The 21,810-nt window shown below is 41.9% G+C and overlaps 1 protein-coding gene across 1 annotated transcript in view; it reads right to left on the reverse strand.

Moving 5' to 3' along the window:
- Window positions 1-21,810, reverse strand: part of LOC124613042 (glutamate receptor 1-like) — a 1,340,173-nt gene that overhangs the window by 308,911 nt on the left and 1,009,452 nt on the right. Inside the window, exon 8 of the mRNA XM_047141610.1 lies at window positions 6,126-6,332. Coding sequence (XP_046997566.1) covers window positions 6,126-6,332 — 207 coding nt within the window. The remainder of the gene's footprint in view (window positions 1-6,125; window positions 6,333-21,810) is intronic.

Consider the following 21,810-nt stretch of genomic DNA (forward strand, 5'->3'; position numbering starts at 1 on the left):
TAGATTGGCTTTCTTTTGAGACAGAGAGGCGTGAATCTGCAGGGAAATCCCAGTGATAACCTTGAATTCCAGCATGACAATGCCCTATCTTGGAGTTCCTACCAATTTATACTCATGGGAACAGTACTACTTCTACAGCGATTTAACAAGAAAATCTAAGCTATTTTTGGATTTCTTGCCAAATTTGGAATTTCCCACTATTCCATACATAGTGCACTTGTGTCAGATGGAGGGCATGGAGGATGGGGGAAGGGGGGTGGGGGAGAAAAGGGAAGGAACTAATGACATCAGCTGCACTGGGACTTCATGCGGAATCAGCAGTGATGACTGAAAGTGTGTGCCAGACCCGGACTCGAACTTAAGATCTCCCACTTACTAGGCAGTTGTATTAACCAGTGCGCGAGATAGACATAGTGTTTATCATAAATGAGCAAAATATCTCGGCGCGCTCCCTGGCCAGCTCACACTCCCTTCTAGGGCAACCTATCCACAGTCCCCATTCATGTTCTACAGATACACTAATTTTAGATTCCCACTGGAGGTCGAATGTAAATGTGCATCTGCACTGAAGGTTGTGGGTTCAATGCCCATAGGAGCGAATCAATTATATGAGTGCATGGTGTCTGTTCTTTTGGATGTGTCTGGAAGAACACACGACATGTGGAACACACAGGTATGATACATATTATGTAAATTGATGGAGGAGTCGGGAAAGCAAAGGAAAGGAACTAATGATATCAGTCACAACGGGAATCCATATGGAATCAGTGGCGATGTATGGAATTGTACGCTGGCTCGTGATCTTACATGGCATCTCCAACTTACTAGGCACTTGGACTGTATCTGAGGGACGACCTTGGGAGACAATACCCCATGTTCCAGAACAACAGTACAATAGGGGGATTAGAGAATAATAGCCCTTTATTCGATTGAGTTGATGGTAACACCATTTGTTGTCTTTTAACAGTCTTGTGTACCTACTGGTAATACCTTGAAGCATATTAACCAGTAAACTAGTGTTCTAAGTGCATTGTATTACGGTACGCAAGGTGACATAGTGGCTCAGTTACGCCATAAAAATCACAATATGACATTTAATTTAAACTGAATTATAACACATAAGACATTTTTAAAGTTTCTGGAGACCCAATCATTCACATCAATGATGTACAAAATAAAAATAGATACTGAGTTCATCAATAATGGACATGAGGTCCTTGTTACAACCAATGTTGAAATACTGGGCTTACAACATGTTTAGTGGGCAACACAAAAACACGCATTCAGAAGGAGATTAGATTAGATTATATTCAGTTTTCGTTCCATTGACCCAAAAATGAGATGATTCTTGTGGGTGTGGAACATGTCAGAAGATATAACATAATATAATACTCACTTCCCTGATCATTTGTAGGGGAACTGTCAAGACATGTGAATACATTACAATAAAATGGAACAGCAAATATTTACAGAGTTAATACACTGGCAGAACGAAGCATAGTTATGAACTTGTAACGGATTTATCGTACAAATAAGATCTAAGCTTCAGTGTTGTGACCACGTGCTGCCATAACTAAAACCTGAAGGACATTTTTCTTAAGCTGCTGTAACAGTCCTTGTTTACATATCCATCTATTGAGTACGAAGGGACGCCAACCAAAAAGACTTTCAAACACTATTCGAAGTGTGCTTTATTGGAAACCAAATTGTTATACTAGAATCTCTAAAAGCTATCAAGGTAAAATATAAATAAGAAACGTGATATTATGTGACGACTTCCCTTGCAGCTGTGCCTTCTTAATAAATACATCCACATCACCGTCAACACACGTGACATATTAAAATGGATTCGCACATGTTGTTCTGAGTATCGGCAGCTTCGCAGTTTGTTATCCTGTGTATTGGCAACGTCAGATTTTGACGCTGTCAGCACTCAGCATGTCTTATGAGAATCCATTTTAGCATATTTTATTAGTTGATGCTGATATGTATGTACTTCTTAAGGAGACTCGGTCCCAAGGAAAATGACAACGTAATATTAGTGTCTTTATTTGTATTTTGCTACCATCGCTCTTAGAGACTCCTGTTCAATAGTTCTGATGTTGGAGGCCTGACCTTCGAAACGTGAAAGTTTAATTATTGCAGAATTAGTTTCTTTCTCGTTAGATGTAGCAAACTTAACGACTAATGTATCCATCTCATGGATAATTAGCTATCTTAAAGTAGATTTTGGCTGATTAACCAATGAGAATTGCGTAACACGATTGAGTTGCTGGCAAAAGTGGTTCATCAGCGGCTAGTAGCTTCACAGTTTAGGTGGACAACAAATCGTTGGATGATGAAGAATGTGATCACTGGGCTAAGAATGACCCATGGAGTGCCATGCCATGGTACACATTCACGTCTCCTTTTCAGTCTGATGCTACCTGTAGCTCGACAAATGTGAGCAGTCCGTAGCGGAGTGTCTTCCATGTATTCTACTTTAAAAATGCTGTGCCTAAGCTTGATATTTATTTTATACGTGACATGCCAGTTTGTATGTTTTACCCAGAAGTGCCGAAACCAGGTCAAAAGACTTAATTTTTACGACCGAGGGCTGTAATTGCTTTAATTTTATTTTGTTCTTTTTACCTTGCATGAAGAGACAAATTTGTGGCTGGCATTTGTAGGCTGATAATGAGGAAGAAGAGTGGTGTAGCAGTTGGTTTGTACCCCATTTGAGAAGTTCGTCAATGACAGATTCACTATACATCCCACGAGCGGGAAAAAAAGTGTCGATCTGCGTGAATGTGTAAATCTCTACATGTTCATTTCCATCCCAAGATTGATACGTATTTAGGAAACATTCATAGCTCACAAACCGTGTGTTTGGCGCGGGGTGTAATGCAGTTCTATTTAATTCTTCATTGTTTTTTTCCAATGTACGATCAGTGCAAGCACTCGATCTTAATAGGGTCTTTGTTCATTGTAACCTAAATTTTCACCTGATGAAAGTTAGTTCTGGTGCAATACATCAGGTACTTTCAGCTGCAACATGAAACTGGTAAAAATTGTCTGACCCTTTTAATGTACTGTTATATACACGAGCTCACATAGAATGATTCCAGTTTGCATGCTGTTTACTTTCCTATGGATTATCCTCAAATTTGCAAACATTTATTGAGTCAGAATTATCTGTTATTTGCTGAGACCTAATGCCTTTTGTGGGAGGTAGCTTTGATGAACTAAATCCATGAAGCATGATGCACAAGAACATGGCTCAATTTAATTTTGGAACTTTCTTTGGAAAACATTTTGATGTAATTGAAGCAATTCAATCGGACTACATAGCCCAAGATAAGTAACTCGTTTCGTGTAAAAGACGCTGTTTCAGGTAGCATTTTTGTCTTAATATTTATTTGCGAATCTTGTAGAACACTGAAGTAAGCCGTTCAGGAAATCCTCGAGATTTTTTTATTACAAAGATTCTCCTATATGTATTACATGTATTCTTGTATATTACACATACTAAAATTGTATAGCTTATGTAGTACAAATGTTCATTACTGTGTCGTCTAAAAATTTGAGGTAAACCAGTCACGAACTTTTCCGAGATTTTTCGTAATGTTTCCTCTTTATGTATTACATATGTATTTACATATTATATATTAAATATATTTATAACTTGTGGCTGTCCGAATGTTAATTAGAGTATGAAGTAAAAATGTGAAGTAAATCGATCAAGTGTTTTTCAATATTTCTGGTAATAACATTAAACAACGACCTGTCTTTCTGTAGTGGTATAGATGTATATTGACTGAACTGGGTCGGCGTGGGGATAGAAGGGCTATTAAAACATACAAAACGAAACTCACCACAAAATGTTAAAATGAAAATTAAATAGAATATCTTTTATTCATATAGGAAATGGCTGAATTTCATTGGTAGATGACAAATCAGGCAGCGTGTTGGAGGGAGGAGGAGACGGACAGAGATACGCATTAGCAATTGCGAAGCATTGCTAGGTTGGCTAGGATATTACAAACACGATTAGCATCTGAACAATACTGGCAATGTATGATGGTCGCTGTATTGCATTTTGATCTAGTGCGTCTTCCTTAAAACTGGCCTTCAGCACACCTTTAAGTCGTAAAAACGATTGCATACTTCAGACGTGTTGATTGGTCGACTCCATAAGAATGATACCACAGTCCACTATTATAAAAGTAGCTGAGCGGAAATCTAAGGGAGCTATGGCAGTTAGCAGTTAAATGATGGGAGCGAAAGGGGCTGATCTGGTTTTATAGCTTGAGATGACACTGCATATTCGCTTCTGAGTAATACTAGGTTGGTGCATAAGTTGGTAGTGTTGTTATTTTGCGTGTTGTTATTCCGGTTGCTATGGCTTTATTTATCGTTTTTTATTTGCAGTTCACTGTTGCTGTTTGAGTTCACGTATTATCGTTTTGCCATTTGGAGATTGAGAGTGGAGCTGTGGAAGCCAGAGAATGGAGTACGAAGTGGAGAAATCGGGTCAAAACTACCCGGGAATACATCCAGCAAATAGCTGACGACTTTTTCTGTAAGCGCTACTCGGAAATGAAGAGGATTGTACAGGAGAGGAAATCATGACGGACTGCATCAAACTGTTAAATCAAAGCTACAAAAACAGAAAAAAAAGTGCTTTTGATCCAGACTTCCTGTTGAAGTTAGTTGTTGTGTACATAGTTCCGCGTAGCCAGCGCGAACACAACTTTCCCAATAGAGCGTGCCCCACTAAGCACAGCAGCGCAGGCGCAGCGCTCGTCCGTCTCCGCACTACGAGATGGCGCTGGTTAGAGACGGACCAAATTCTTCTTCCGCCGATCCGCGTATTAATATGTAACGCAGCAAATGAGATTGCTGGAAACGTAGAACCTTTTCTCCTCGCGGATCACACTCGCGCAGTGATACCTGAACGCTCGAGGTATTATAACGAGTGTACAGACCTCCGATTAGTCAGTCTGCATTAGTCTGCATTTGTCTGTACCAGTCTATAGTCAAGTGTCAATCTGCGCCTAATAAGATTATCATATTCCTGTACATAGCCATGAAGATAAATGTGTAGACACTTTGTCAAGTATCAGAGATATGTGAGAACAAGATTAACGTACCAAGACCAAAGGAACTTCAGATTCTCAATTGTAAATAGCATCGAGAACCAAGTTAAGTTATTTTTATGATTGTTATTACTTTAATAAATGTGTGTGAAAATTAATCAAGTTCTGTTTAAAGTTGTTCACCGTCCATCTGCTACTCTAAGCGTGCAAGTGGCATTTCTATTGTCTGAACTAACGCAGAAGATAAACACGCCACGCCGGCCGCGGTGGCCGTGCGGTTCTAGGCGCTCCAGTCCGGAGCCGCGCTGCTGCTACGGTCGCAGGTTCGAATCCTGCCTCGGGCATTGGTGTGTGTGATGTTCTTAGGTTAGTTAGGTTTAAGTGGTTCTAAGTTCTAGGGGGCTGATGACCACAGCAGTTGAGTCCCATAGTGCTCAGAGCCATAAACACGCCACGATAAGACCACGAGACATATTGCTGACACTCGCCTATTTCGCTAGAGCGACAAGTCAAATAATCTGATGGTGTGTGTACCGAAGGTCTTACAGTACGCACACCACATTAGTGACACGACATATTGCTTCGATTTTTTTGTCATTTTTTTGTTACCTGAAGTTTTGCCTTTGGACATATATCATTTTAATTTTTGTTATTGAACCATCATACCAAGCACTTTTCTTGCATATAAGGGGCTTGTGGTAATAGATCAACTTTGTTTCTCTAATAAAGTGTACCTATGAAAACATACTTACGCCACCAGAACTAGCAGCCATTCCGCTCTACAGCCACAGTGCAGCTGTATTCATATCAGTGCAGTATTTCGACTGTGGCACGAAGCACCGTAATTTCCTGAAGAAACGAGAGATCTTCTCGCAGATTGTGCTGGTGGTGCTCTCGAGTCTGTGCATTGCGCTGAAAGTAAATGGTGGTACATACCCTCGCGACGAAACAAGAGACCACATCGGTGTGCTGCCGCAACTCGACGTGCCACCTGCTGCTATTACACACATACCTCCGGGCGGCAGCGCAGTGCGGGCGGGGGCGTACCTTGCGCAGGAAGCGCGAGATCTTGTCGCCGTGCTCCCAGGGCGTGACCCAGCCCTTGCTGGCGCTGCACTCGAGGGCGCGCGTCGCGTTGCCCGGCAGCTGGCCGCGCCGCAGCGAGCCGCGGAACACGTCCGGCTTCTTGCGCAGCAGCCGGTTCATCGCCTCCACCAGCACCAGCACCGCGTCGTACATCAGCGCCGCCGGCGCCTGCCCGAACCGTCAGACACAGTGTGAACACCGACTTCTGCCCGCGTAAACTTATGCCGCATATTGCACACATACGCTACTGGCCATTAAAATTGTTACAACCAGAAGAAATGCAGATGATAAACAGGTATTCATTGGACAAATATATTATACTAGAACTGACATGTGATTACATTTTCACCCAATTTGGGTGCACAGATCCTGAGAAATCAGGTACCCAGAACAACAACCTCTGGCCGTAGTAACGGCCTTGACACGCATGGGCATTGAGTCAAACAGAGCTTGGATGGCGTGTACAGGTATAGCTGCCCTTGCAGCTTCAACACGATACCACAGTTCATCAAGAGTAGTGACTGGCGTATTGTGACGAGCCAGTTGCTCGGTCACTATTGACCAGACGTTTTCATTTCGTGAGAGATCTGGAGAATGTGCTGGCCAGGGCAGCAGTCGAACTTTTTCTGTATCCAGAAAGGCCCGTACAGGACCTGCAACATGCGGTCGTGCATTATCCTTCTGAAATGTAGGGTTTCACAGAGATCGAATGAAGGGTAAAGCCACAGGTCGTAACACACCTGAAATGTAACGTCAGTGCGAACAAGAGGTGACCGAGACGTGTAACCAATGGCACCCCATAACATCACGCCGGGTGATACGCCAGTATGGCGATGACGAATACACGCTCCAATGTGCGTTCACCGCGATGTCGCCAAACACGGATGAGACCATCATGATGCTGTAAATAGAACATGGATTCATCCGAGAAAATTACGTTTTGCCATCCGTACACCCAGGTTCGTCGTTGACTACACCATCGCAGGCGCTCCTGATGCAGCGTCAAGGGTAACCGCAGGCATGGTCTCCGAGCTGCTCCAAACGTCGTCGATCTGTTCGTGCAGATGGTTGTTGTCTTGCAAACGTTTCCAGCCGGCTGGGTTGGCCGAGGGGTTCTAGGCGCTACAGTCTGGAACCTCGTGACCGCTACGGTGGCAGGTTCGAATCCTGCCTCGGGCATGGATATCTGTGATGTCCTTAGGTTAGTCAGCTTCAAGTAGTTCTAAGTTCTAGGGGACTGATGACTTTAGAAGTTAAGTCCCATAGTGCTCAGAGCCATTTGAACCATTTTTGAAACGTCCCCATCTGTTGACTCAGGGATCGAGAAGTGGCTGCACGATCCGTTACAGCCATGCAGATAAGATGCCTGTCATCTCGACTGCTAGTGATACGAGGCCGTTGGGATCCAGCACGGCGTTCCGTATTACCCTCCCGAACCCACCGATTCCATATTCTGCTAACAGTCTTTGGATCTCGGACAACGCGAGCAGTAATGTCGCGATACGATAAACCTCAATCGCAATAGGCTACAATCCGACCTTTATCAAAGTCTGAAACGTGATGGTACGCATTTCTCCTCCTTACACGAGGCATCACAACAACGTTTCACCAGGCAACGCCGGTCAACTGCTGTTTGTGTATGAGAAATCGGTTGGAAACTTTCCTCAAGTCAGCACGTTGTAGGTGTCCCCACCGGCGCCAACCTTGTGTGAATGCTCTGAAAAGCTAATCATTTGCACATCACAGCATCTTCTTCCTGTCGGTTAAATTTCGCGTCTGTAGCACGTCATCTCGGTGGTGTAGCCATTTTAATGGCCAGTAGTGTACTTACTCGTAGGTTTATACATAAATACTTGCGGTTTTTTAGAAGATGACTTAGCGGAAGCCGTAAAAAATATCGAAAAAAGCCTCGTTCACTGGAGAGGGCATCTCTTCAAGTTTAGGTTCGTAGTGGCGTAGTTTTAAAGCGCACCATTAGCGGGCAGATGTTTCAGAATGTGCAGAGGAGTCACCTGCGCCTCATTTTCGCGTCGAATACGTTTGCGCATACAGATAGGCAACCCAATGAGCAGAATTCCAGGAAAAGCTGCCTTCCCGGGCTACAAGACAGATTTTAATGAATTCCGCTCCCTTGCTCCTCCGCCCCATTGACATTGCCCCATCACAGATGTTTCCTACACGGAGCACAATTCTAAGTTAAAAACTTGTAGGGGAACCTGTATCCACTGATATTTATCTGTTTCCTGTATGCCTTGTATGTTTCGCATAGTTGTCTTCTGAAACCCAGAGGTACTTATCTTTCTTTCTTTCTTTCGCTACTGCCTTTATCCCGAATTTGTGCGCAGGATCAGCAGGGTTACGTACGGATTTGGCATGGTGAATTTTAAGGGGTGGCCGGATGCCCTCTGCCGCCACCCCAAACCCCCCAGGACGGGATTAGTGTACCCCAGCTGTCTGTGTCTAGTGTAAATCGTGAAACAGTGTGAATATGTTGCAAATGTCTGCGAGCCGTGGAACTGAGGCGGGACGTGGGGACCAGCCCGGTATTCACTTAGTAGGATGTGGAAAACCGCCTAAAAACGACATCCTGGCTGGCCGGCACACTGGCAGTCGTCGTTAATCCGCCAGCGCGCCTACCCGGGTCCAGGGAGCAGAGGTACTTATCTACAACCCTATAAATATTTCACATATATATTCAACAAATATTAGATATATTTCTATTCAGATTTCATGTGAATCCTGACGAAAATTGTGATTCTGCCTGGGTAGGAAATGTCGTGGACCGTTGGCAGTGGCCCTATTTTCCAGAGATAAAAATGAAACCAACACTCTTTACCTACGCGTTCGTACTAACACTATCCGACCGTAGGTATTTTACGAGGGAGTACTGAAACGTAATACCTCCTAATTTCTTATGTGATAACTCTTAAATCTTTTTAAATAAAACAAATGTTAATAACATTCTACATTTTAATTCTTCATTTCTACGCTGAATGACGTCCGCCCTACAGGGCTCCAAACTGAAGCGGTGTAACACGGCGGTATGTAACGTAACTATGTTTGTGTTTGATAAAGAGCGTGCTGGATTCGAGTTCCGAATTTCGGGACTTCATCAGCACTTGGAACACGCACTCCTTCAGCATTACAGTCCCAGGCCACACACGACCGCCGCGAGATCTGCAACAATCCGATGCCTTCGGTTCACTCTCATCGATCACCCTCCATACCGTCTCGACTTGGCCCATCCGATTTTCCTCTGTTTCCAAAACTTAAAGAACACGTTTGAGGAACTCACTTTAACAGTGATGAAGCGTTCCAAGCATAGGTGAGCTTGTGGCTCCATCGTCACAGCCAAACACTCTAGTGTCAATATAAACAAAATGGTCTCTCATTAGGAGAAATGTGTTCTTTTTCAGGGGACTATGTTGAGAAATAAATATGTAGGCATGATGAGTAAAGATACAGAATTTTAGTAACTTTTGTTTTGTTAAAAAGCTTTGAGAGATTTCATATAAAAATTCGGAGGCATTACATTTCAGTACGCCCTCTTAGATCTATATTGTACTTACAAACGAGGAGTCATGGTTGTACAAAATTCGGGTGAAATTGCTCCAGATGTCGCAATTTATGCATCTATGTCATTACCCCATCCCCATCACCTTCCCCTATGGAAGACTGGTGGTTCTTACTCTCACAGTGCTCCTCTCCAGAGAGTAAGTGATATCTGTACTAAGCTTGGTGAACATCGAATCAGTACTTTAGGAAACAGATGTGCAATCAATGTACATATATACATGATTTTTATAAAATGTAGATAGGCACCACTGTCATAACTAACACTCTCACTTTAAAATTAACGTAACGTAAAACTGCCAGCCATTAAAATTTCAGCACCAGGAAGTATACCAACAAAATTTAACTTCTTCTGCCTGCACAGTAAAGTAAAAATAACACATGATTAAATCCCTAGATGGTTAGCGGTGTCTACGGTGAGAAATTCAACAAACCGGTCTGCCTCCTCTGGCAGGGTAAATGGCTACAACCCGGCTGCGTGCTATGTCGAACTGATCTTGGATCACAAATATGATCAGGTCATTCCATGCTGCTTCAACTCTACGCCACGATTCATCATCCATAGTGGCCGGACAGTAGACGCATGCCAGCCTATCAGAAACCCATGACATTGGTGTAAGTTATGGCGTTAGACGAGCACCCTACATACAGGAAAGGTAATCCAGTAGATAGGGCCAACTATTCATCTTGTTGTTGTTGTTGTTGTTGTTGTGGTTTTCAGTCCTGAGACTGGTTTGATGCAGCTCTCCATGCTACTCTATCCTGTGCAAGTTTCTTCATCTCCCAGTACCTACTGCAGCCTACATCCTTATGAATCTGCTTAGTGTATTCATCTCTTGGTCTCCCTCTACGATTTTTACCCTCCACGACGCCCCCCCCCTCGTACTAAATTGATGATCCCTTGATGCCTCAGAACATGTCCTACCAACCGATCCCTTATTGTAGTCAAGTTGTGCCACAAACTCTTCTTCTCCCCAATTCTATTCAATGCCTACTCATTAGTTTCATCTTAACACACTAGATTTCCAATGACTGCCACCAGCCTGTCGGGGTGGCCGAGCGGTTCTAGGCGCTACAGTCTGGAACCGCGCGACCGCTACGGTTGCAGGTTCGAATCCTGCCTTGGGCATGGATGTGTGTGATGTACTTAGGTTAGTTAGGTTTAAGTAGTTCTAAGTCTAGGGGACTGATGACCTCAGAAGTTAAGTCCCATATTGCTCAGAGCCATTTGAACCATTTTGACTGCCACCAGATTTCCAATGACTGCTACCAGAATTACTTTCTATGAGAACCGGAAGTAATCGTCTGATTCTTCAGTTCCTCCAGGCGTGTCGTTCACCAAATGCCACTCTCTACCATCATGCTAAGAGACGATAACGATATCCATGACGGCAAATTCAGTCAGATAATGAGTTAGTTAAATGTTCAATATATCGTACGATAAACGTCATAAAGGAGAATATGTCATTTGAACAGACACAGAACACAAAAAAATTAAAGGAATATTTGTACTACTGTATGCTAGACGCTGACAAGTTTTCTTCAGTTTAAATCACGAATTACTTCTGTTCAAAAATTAATCTGTGGTATAGATGGAGCAAGGAGAAAAATCTGTAACCTACACTTGAACACAGGGTGGCATTAGAAATTTTGTTTCCGTATCAAATACTTTCATGGTCGCGTATTTAACACCTTCCTGTGTCAAAGTTAGAATCATCAAAGTGTAACATAGATTTTTGTCAAGTCATTTTTCCTTCTAGTGCTGTTCTTGTGAATATTTCTGATACTCCCAAACTCAGACAGATTGTTGACAACGATTTTCATAACTGAATGAGTCCGCTTCGAGTGTGTGATTAACATTCCCAGCTGCTTAACGAGATTCCTGCAACATGCATATGTGTGGACCCAATACATAATTCTAACTACCTCCTTTTGTGTAATGAATATTTTTTTGCCTAAGGGAGGAGTTAAGCCAGAATCTCATTTTTTAAGAACTGGGTAAATGAAATTATGGAAAATTTGTTAACTTACTGACTTTATATGCTCAAGTTGGTCAGTTTTTCTTATGGCAAAAGTATCCTAACCTGAACGTTTTAGCGGATCTGCTATATGGATTTTCCAGTTTAAATTTTCATCAGTATCGAACGTAAGAACTTAAACTTTCTCCCTTTGGTACGCTCCCCTTTAGTCTTCAAAAAGGGAAGACTTGTATTTTTTTCAAAGTTCAGAGCTAGCCCATTTGTGGATAACCACTCATTAACTGTCACCAAAATCTCATTTATTACATTCATTGTTGATACTTCTCTGCATGGTATCATAACGATGCATGTGTCATCTTCAGAAAGGGTTGATTAAGCCTCCTGATACAAATTACGTCGTAGATCATTAACATAAACGTAAAACAGCAGTGGCCCCATGAACGAATCTTGTGAGAATCTCTTTATAATTCCTCGCCATGCAGATGGTGTGGCGTCCCTCGTTGTATTATTCGACCAGCCTAACGTAACCTTCTGCTTTCTATTTCAGGAACTAAACCATATACGTGGTGTACTGTATTTTCTACAACAACATAACTTTTATAGTAGAATATTGTGACCATCACAAACAAATACTTTCGATAAGTGACAAACCCTTTCAAGTAGTGACATTTTGTATTTTAGTGATTTTATTACTGTCTCAATAAATGTATAAATAGCTATCTCAGTTGAGTGGCACTTTTGAAACTCAAATTAGGATTGGGTATGTAGCCCATCAGCATAGCTACATGTGGGTGACAGCCAAAGGCGCCCATATCTAGCGGCAAGGGGCTTCAGCCGCCCCCTCTTCCTCCCACCCTAGCTCTCGGGCTAAGTTAAAAATATAGTGTAGTCAGGTGTTTATCTTTCAAGAAAATAATTTAAAAGTCGCTATTAATCACGTTTTTATCGGGGTCGGAACTGGAATTTTTTTATCGCTGCTTAGAAGTCGCCACTAGTCTTTCAAAATATTACAAACCAGCTTATCGCCCGCTGCTTCGTTCGCAGAGACTTTTTTTTTATTTAATCGACTTTTCATGTTGTTCACAAATTGCCTCACCTTCTAAGCTTTAAGCTTTTCACGCTAATAAAGCTCATATAAGCATTGTCTTTTCCGAATGTACTTCTGGCCAAAAAGCTGTTCTTGTAGTTGGAATCCTAGGTTCTGTTAATCATGCCTTTTACGATCTTGTGGAGATATTTCCGTAGCAACTTCCATCCTCTAACAAATATTTCTTTATATCTAACAGAGACGTGAAACACCAGTCTTCATTAATTTAGCTTTAAAATATTTTTAATGTAACGAAATACTTTCATAAAAATTTTCATTTCCAATTGCACTCCCTTAAGGGGTTGAATTTCCAGAAACACTGGAACACGTACTTTTTTACGTCCAACCAGGAAGTCAAATACCAATTGTGATAGATGTAGCCTTAAAATCCTTTAGTTCGTTAGTAACTATTTATTTTTTTAAAAAGGTTCACCCAGTATTTTATCCCCTTAGTGGTTGAATTTCCAAAAAAATGATGAAACACGTACTTTTTTTTTAAATTGAGAAACCAAATACCAGTTTTCATAGTTCCAGCTTCCAAATTCTCTTAATAACGACATATTCTCAAAAAGCCTTTCATCCTCTATTTCACCCCCTCATTAATGGAATTTCGGACAGTCTCTTCTTAAACGGTGGCTTCAGTATGGGCTGGGCAATGATCAGTCAGACAGTAATTCAGTCAGTCAGGAGGCCGCGGTGGTCGAGCGGTTCTAGGCGCTCAGTCCGGAGCCGCGCGACTGCTACGGTCGCAGGTTCGAATCCTGCCTCGGGCATGGATGTGTGTGATGTCTTTAGGTTAGTTAGGTTTAAGTAGTTCTAAGTTCTAGGGGACTGATGACCTCAGATGTTAAGTCCCCTAGTGCTCAGAGCCATTTGAACCAGTCAGTCAGGGCGTTGCCTTTTATATACAGAGATATGCCGTATCCGTCGATCTAGCCTCGTTCCTACGAACTATCGTACGGGCGCCCTTGATGACAACCAAAGAGTGAACTGTGAGACCTGAGTTTCTCCCGATGTATACATTATTCGAATAACTTACGGGAATGCAGCCGGGTGACGTCGCCGACAACCGCCGATATTTCGACAGAATTTTAACTACAATACGTAAGCGCTGCGCATGGGAATTTAAATCTCAACAATTCCGGAAAGATAACACACACACACACACACACACACACACACACACACACACACACACAAGTACGCACTGTAGAAAATAGCGACATCACGCAACCACAGGAGTTTTAGTTGTGTGATTTCTGTGTGTGTGTGTGTGTGTGTGTGTGTGTGTGTGTGTGTGTTCGCGTTGCGGAATTGTTGTGCAAACCGAGGCTTTAAGTTCCCTTGCACAGCGCTTAATTGTGACTTTACTGCAGTTTTGGCTTGAAAGTACGGGGAGCGCTTTTGTGGAAAGCTCGTGGTTGTGTCACCCGACTGCATTCCCGCAATGTATTTGAAGAAGTCCATTACCTTCTCGAAAAATTTTGAAAAATGTTATAAGCCATGATACTGGGCAGTAGTTATTGATATAACTTCTTATAGAGAATAATTTGATTTACTAAAGAAAATAATGTGAAAAAGATGTGCATAGATTGTAATTTTCAGTATACACTATACAGTATTCAGTATACTGAAAACTGCGGTCTGCGCATAAAAATTAGTTTTAATTAATAAATTGTATTAAGAGCCCCAACTTAATGCAATTTACTAAATAAAAAAATTGAATGTAAAAATCTTTTTATGCCCAGCCCGTAGTTTTCAATACCACTGTATAAGATATACAGAAAATTGCATCCCTGACAATGCCGGGCTTCACCAATAATTTAATCTCTCACTGCAGACATGGTGAATTAAAAATGTATTATATAAGTGACTAAGAACATTACATATTACAGAGCCACTAGTTCTAATTGATTTTCAGGGATAATATCCAACACATTTTAATCTTCTGGGAATTATGACGGTCTTCTTATTTGAGATGGGGATATGAACCTGAATTTTTTTGACTGGACGTCCTCTGTATTGCCTCTTCAGTGCACCGTTTTGCTCTAGTATCTGATCCGTCTGCACTAATTTCTCACTCATTTTTTACTACATACGCGAATCATTGCTTATTCTGGCTAAATCGTACATGTTCCTTCTCCATTGTGAGGATACTCTGATACCTGTAGCCATTCATAGTTACTTTAATGACTTCCCAGTATTTCATTTAATTAGAAATTTTGCAAAACGCCTTTCAACAATTGATGCAAATTAATTAGAGCTAGTTGTGGGTTCACTGCAAACGTCATCTTTACTTGTTTTATCATTAATCAGATCTTCGTCCTTCTAGCCTTCATACATGGATTCGTCCATCGTATTGCTGTGTGCAGAATTAGCACCCATCTGACAGGACGATGTGGTGTCGTACGTACGTCCTGTGTCGTGGAGCACGCCACTCTTCCCACAAACACGTCACATAATTTACTATCTCAGCTTTTCTGCAGTATTGTAACTGCACCAATACGTGGACCACGTCTGTCATTATAAACTAACAGTATACGTCCACACGTCCCCACTTGAATACCTCACCTGTTACCCAGTGAAAAATAATCGCTGAGGGCTTGATCTTGCCACATGTACTTGGAGGTGCTACCCAACCGAAAAACATACAACTTCTAATAACTATAACTGTGGGTCTGCAAATGACGTAAATACTGATGTAATGTGGTTTCAGTACACCGTACTCAGTCTCCAATAGAAATATCTGCACTTACACCCGTTACTCGCCTACAGGTCACGAGCAGATTGCAAATACGCCATTTCGAATATAAGTACTTTTCAATGGAAATTCGAAAAGGGTTTAATAAGAGGTAATTTAACTAATTGTGATGAAACTGATTCGAGAATCGTAAAAACGGTTATAGCGGAAGCAACAGGCAGTGGAAAAAACAAAAAAAAATATCGAAAATAAACTGTAACTAGTGCTGGAAAATACACTTTACCTATTTAGCTCAAGAGCAGATTGCGATATGCAGTTTCGATTGTATGTGCTTTTCAGGGGTGAATCGTAAATAGACATGAAGCACATTACGTATTTGGCAGGAATAAAGTGAATCGAGTACCACAGAAACAAGCTATGGAGCTATAATGGACATAAAAACATACTGTATGACTTTAACGAATATACATTTATCGAAAAAACTCTAACATAGTATCGAACAATACACTCGAGCTGTATAGATCATGAGGACATTGTGTGTACTTTACAAGAATAAATGGAAACGTTAGTGATTAGAAGCACTTTAAGTATTTGACGAAAAGAAACCTAAACGAGTATCAGAAAACCGCTCTACAGCTGTTATGTACCAAGACACCAGTTTAACGCAAGTAAATAGAGGTTAGTAAAGGAAATACGCTCAAGTGGAGACGCAGTGCCATAAGTGTGTACGGCGTGACAATTATTGAAGTATATGAAATAAAATTGTCATAACTTCAGAACGGTTTGCGTTAGGGTATTCAAACTGAACGATTGGCTGCGAAGCATGGTGGGAATTAGTATGCGCACGTATGGTTTGGTTTAGCGGCGGAGCCCACTTTCATTTCGATGCGTTCGTCAATAAGCAAAATTAGCGCGTTTGGGGGACTGATAATTATCCAAAGTGACCTTGATTTCGACAAGGTGTGGTTCATACAAGACGGAGCTCGACCCCATCGAAACAGGAGCGTGTTTGATGTCCTCGAGGAGCACTTTGGGGACAGCATTCTGGCTCTGTGGTACACAGAGCCACTGCATGGGCATCGATTAGCCGTTATATTCTCCAGATCTGAACAAATGCAGGGGCTGTATTAAAGAAAAGGTGTACAGCCATAATCCCAAAACCACAGCTGAACTGAAAACAGCCATTCAGGAGGTCATCGACAGCATCGATGTTCCGACATTCCAGCAGGTCATGCCGAATTTCGCTGTTCGTTTGCGCCACATCATTGCCAATCACTGTACACATGTCATAGCGGCGTTTACATGTTGGATAAAGTGTTTGTAACTAATCTACGTTTTTTTAAACATATACAGTAGTTCAATAATTGTTGTCGTATAGTTACCAGTGGTAAACTGAAATGATCACAAGAAGCTAACTCTACGAGTACATAGGATAGGAAACGCATAGAGTATCGTACAACAGTTGTACAACTGTAGTGGAAACCACAACATACAATATGGGCTTCAAACAAACTTACCGTAAGTAAATCGAACCTGGTATCTAATACACATTTTAGCTATGCACTTGTAATGGAGACTGCAATACGCAATTACAAGTAAGTGTATGTATGAGTGGTAAACCGAAACAGATACCATGCATAAAACTTCAACTATTTATCGGAATAGGAACGAGGTAATTATCTTCAGAAAGCACTTCAGCTTTAGGGGGTACCACGATACAAAGTAATAATTTAAAAAAATATTTATCGGAAAGAAAAACAGACTGCTAAATCGAACAAATACAGTTATTCCCTCTGAAACAGAAAAGACAATATTTTGTTTCTCATCCATAGCAAAGAGTAAAAATATAATTTCTCTCGTAAACAGTGACATCAGATAGCGCTATAAATCTATGACCATAAAGAATTTTAAATCGAAATGAGGATCAAGAAGTGACGTCAAAGCAACGATTCCATTGAGTCACTCGTCAAAACTGACATTTAGCATCGCCTATTTCTGTTGACCTGACGTGGTCAAAATTCACTTCTGTTTTGTTATCTCCAAACGACACTAAGAGCTGAACTCATTTGTGCTATGCAACAGAGCTTCCAAATTATGTAATTAAACCGTTAATCTTTGGTAGTTATGAAACTGCATGCGTCTACCCAAGTTCCAGAGACTCCTAGCAGGTTGCGAAATGGCACGAGTTCATCGAAGCCCAAAGGACTTCCTGGGCATTACAGAGCTGGATGAGTACAATGAAGCTCAAGGGACAACTCTGGGGTCAGGGATACGCTCAAATCTATCGAAGGCTCTTCTAGGATACCACATAATTACAAAAGTCCACTGAAGCCTTAGGAACCATAATCGCATGAATCATTTCCTTTCTGTGGAGTCCCTTGTGTATCCGGTCCACCTCAATAGCGGACCTGTCTCCGATGTGAGGCGTTTTCCAGAACACTGGAGAGGGAACTGAGACACTCACGCGTACAGCGTCTCCGTAGCCTGTTTTACGTCACCTACAGCGGAGTTTCTTATTTTCACTTGGCGCCCCACACGTCTCTCTTTATGGCGGTCGGGCGTAAGTGAAACACAAAGTTGTGGGTGGGGGGAAGGGAGAGGGGCAGCGAGTTGTGAGCTAATGTAATAAGCCTTGTGACAGCATGCCGAGCGCCCCGTATAACTTTTACAGCGCTTCCTACAGCGTCAAGTGGTCGTTGTGAAAACATAAAGGTGTGCGGGAGGATGAGGTAGGGTAACCTAAGGGCTCGTGATGCCAGCGATGATCGCCAACAAAGCCTACCTGTCTCTTGATCTCCAGCAGAAAGAATTTTAAAGTCACTCACATTAACCGATACCGTGTGTTCGGGCATTCCGATCATCTCCGGTTGTGAACGAGACACTGGATCCATTATCTCGTGACAACTTTCACTGCTCCTTTTGTTGGAAGCGACCAATTTTTTCCAAACTCTGACATTCCTTTTTACCATCTTTACTACGCGACCTACTACTGTACACTAACGAACAAGGTTATAAAAGTGAGCTATTTACTATCTTTTTTCTGATAAGTCGTGGAGCTTATGTCCGAGAGCATGTTTTACAATTGAAAGCCGTCTTACAAAAAAGGTCACGTTAGTTCAAAGGCATCTGTGGTCATTTTAGAGACTGTATAGGATTTGAAGAAATTATTTCTGTAAAACTCTATTTCTTTTTAGCGTCACAACAACACCAAAATAGCTTTAGGTGCGACACATCAAATGAAAGTGAAACTATGTGATGTGTCAAATGAGATATTTACTCGTATGTGCATGAATACGTTTCATAGTTGTAAGACGTCTTACAAAAATCGTCAGATTTGTTCAAAGGTGTCCGTTTTCATTTCAGAGACTGTATAGAGATTGAGGATTACACCCCTTAAACTCTTTTTTTTTTTTTTTTTTTTTTAACTTCACAACAACACCATGATAACTGTAGGTGGGAAACCTCAAGTTAAAGTGAAACGAAACTGAAACGTTAAACGATTAACTTGATCTAAAACTGCGAAATGAATTGACGAAAATGCCATAAATCTGTCAAGCCTTGAAGGAAAAGTCACCAATAATGCCAACCTGAGTACTCTACGTCAAGTTTGTATTACTATTAAAATAAGAGATAAGTAGATGGGAATCAAAAAGGTTATGGATGCATCTAGAAAAATATGATTATTTTAGATGCATTTGGTTCCAAACAAACCGTCCGTCGTAGAAGTTCGGAGAGTGATTTTATTCGCGACGTGTAAGCGATGCCAGAGCTGTATCTACGGTGGCAGTTTGAACTAACTTCCAGGCAGATTAAAACTGTGTGCCCGACCGAGACTCGAACTCGGGACCTTTGCCTTTCGCGGGCAAGTGCTCTACCATCTGAGCTACCGAAGCACGACTCACGCTCGGTACTCACAGCTTTACTTCTGCCAGTATCTCGCCTCCTGCCTTCCAAACTTTACAGAAGCTCTCCTGCTAAAGGTTTGGAAGGTAGGAGACGAGATACTGGCAGAAGTAAAGCTGTGAGTACCGGGCGTGAGTCGTGCTTCGGTACCTCAGATGGTAGAGCACTTGCCTGCGAAAGGCAAAGGTCCCGAGTTCGAGTCTCGGTCGGGCACACAGTTTTAATCTGCCAGGAAGTTTCATATCAGCGCACACTCCGCTGCAGAGTGAAAATCTCAGTTTGAACTAACAACTGCAAACAACAGGTGAAAATTCTAACAGATGTGAGCAGGATGTGTTAAGTAGGAGTAGGAGATTTGCGGGCGTTGTGTGTCAATGTTTTGTTATGTGCATTGTTGTGAAGAAGAGAAGAAAAGTATGCCAAGTCCGTTCAGCACACATTGACCACCAAACAAACCAAGTAGTAGTGGAGGCTGCCGCGACTTGAAAAGTGAAGTTAATGAACCATCATATTCATCGGTTCATATATTGTGCTCCAGGAATCTTGCAGTTATGATCTGGCCTCCACAATGTGGGGCACAGTGGATATCACAGTCAGTAGTGAAACGCGGACAATTCTCGTCTGGAAAATGTTATCAAGGGTAACGAGACATTACATTATCAATAGGAACCTAGTACTAAACGACAAAGTGCAAAAATCAGCATGGAGAGTGAACGCTTTACTGACATAACCGGCATTCACGCCAATGTGACACCAGAGTTCAACAACAGCCCACAGTACGACCCCTCTGGGCACTTTCACATGGCTGTATGAACGTTCTGTGTGTTGTACTCCTGAGGCATTAAAACTGTCTATGTAGAACACCTGAAGCATTAAAACTACCATCTTATCGTTTCTTTACTTCTTATTAATACAGTCTCGAAACTTCTTGGAGTGACAGGGTAAGTTTCCAGGCATTTGTATAAAACTATTCTGCGGCATTTACTGTATAGTCTACTGCAATGTTTTTATATTTAAAAAAAAAATTTGAATTATTGTTACCATTAAAATGTTTTCATCTCTTGCCGCTGCATTCTCTTTAGTATCTCACTTTTACCCTCCACGATAGTTTGTCAGATTAGGATGGAATTTATAAAGTAGGAGCCAAGAATCGCTTTACAACCAAAGAGTAATATACATACGCAGAAGCTTGTAATGCTCTTTGGTTATGCATATAGAGGTGGAAGAAAAAAAAAAAAAAAAAAAAAAAAAAAAGCAGGAGAAAATGTCTTGTAGATATGATCTCTTATTCAGCAGAAGAGTTGTGTTTCACAGTAGTGAAAATGAACAAGTGTTTACAAATACTACGACCCTACTGGGCCCATGTTTACTACACATTATTTTCTTCTTTTGGTTCACAGCACCACCTCCCAAAATAGAGATATCAACGAGTGTTCGGTCGAAGAGATGTGTCTCACGCTAGCGTACTGAAAAGCGCTCATAAGTCTTAAGATATGCATTTTAGAACCCATCTTCATCAGACAATTTTGTCTTGTTTCGGTCCATACCACCTCCTCTGCAAGTTTGTCGGCGTAGTTCTGATATAGTCTTCAAGCATTATGGTTTCTTCGTCCTGTCTGTTATACAAACACTGACGAAAAATAATCGCAACACCAAGACGGAATTGTACTACATAAAAGAAAGTTGGCAGGCGTCTTTCTGCACCTGAAAAATGATGTCTATTCAGATTTGGCGCCAGAAGCATAAGAGTGGCACTAGTAGTCCCACTAAGAGGACGCTAATCTGGTTTGCTCTAAATAGCGGTCGTGAGCGTAGATTACTTTTGAGCTTAAGTTGATGTTAGTCAAGAACGCCTTTAGGGCGACAAAACGCTGTTATCTACACCTGGCAGTGTTTGAACATGGTAGTGTAGTAGGGCGACTAGGAGCTGGATGTTCTTTCTGCGATATTGCGAAAAGACTTGGCAAGAATACAGCCACTGTACATGATTGTTGGTAGAGGTGGACACGGGAACATACGATCGCAAGGCGACCGGGCTTGGGGTAGCCACATGGCGCTACCGAGAAGGAGGACCATCGTGTTAGGGGTATGCCTCTGGCGTATCGCAGCAGCATTGTCAGCAGCAGTTGGCACCAACGTGACATAACTGTTACAGATCGGTTACTTCAAGGATAGCCCCGAGCTAGACGTCCTATAGCGTGCATTCCACTGACCCCAAACCACTGACATTTGCGACTTCAGTGGTGTCAAGTGGGAGCTGATTGGACGGCAGGGTGGAGGTCTGTTGTGTTTTCTGATGAAACCTGGTTCTACCTCGGTGCCACTGATGGCCATTGTGATGGTAAGAAGGAGGCCAGTTGAGGTTTTGCAGTCTATCGGAGTGCTAGACACACTGAACCTACT

The sequence above is a fragment of the Schistocerca americana genome, chromosome 4 (genome assembly GCF_021461395.2).
Source record: "Schistocerca americana isolate TAMUIC-IGC-003095 chromosome 4, iqSchAmer2.1, whole genome shotgun sequence".
Taxonomy (NCBI): Eukaryota; Metazoa; Arthropoda; class Insecta; order Orthoptera; family Acrididae; genus Schistocerca; species Schistocerca americana.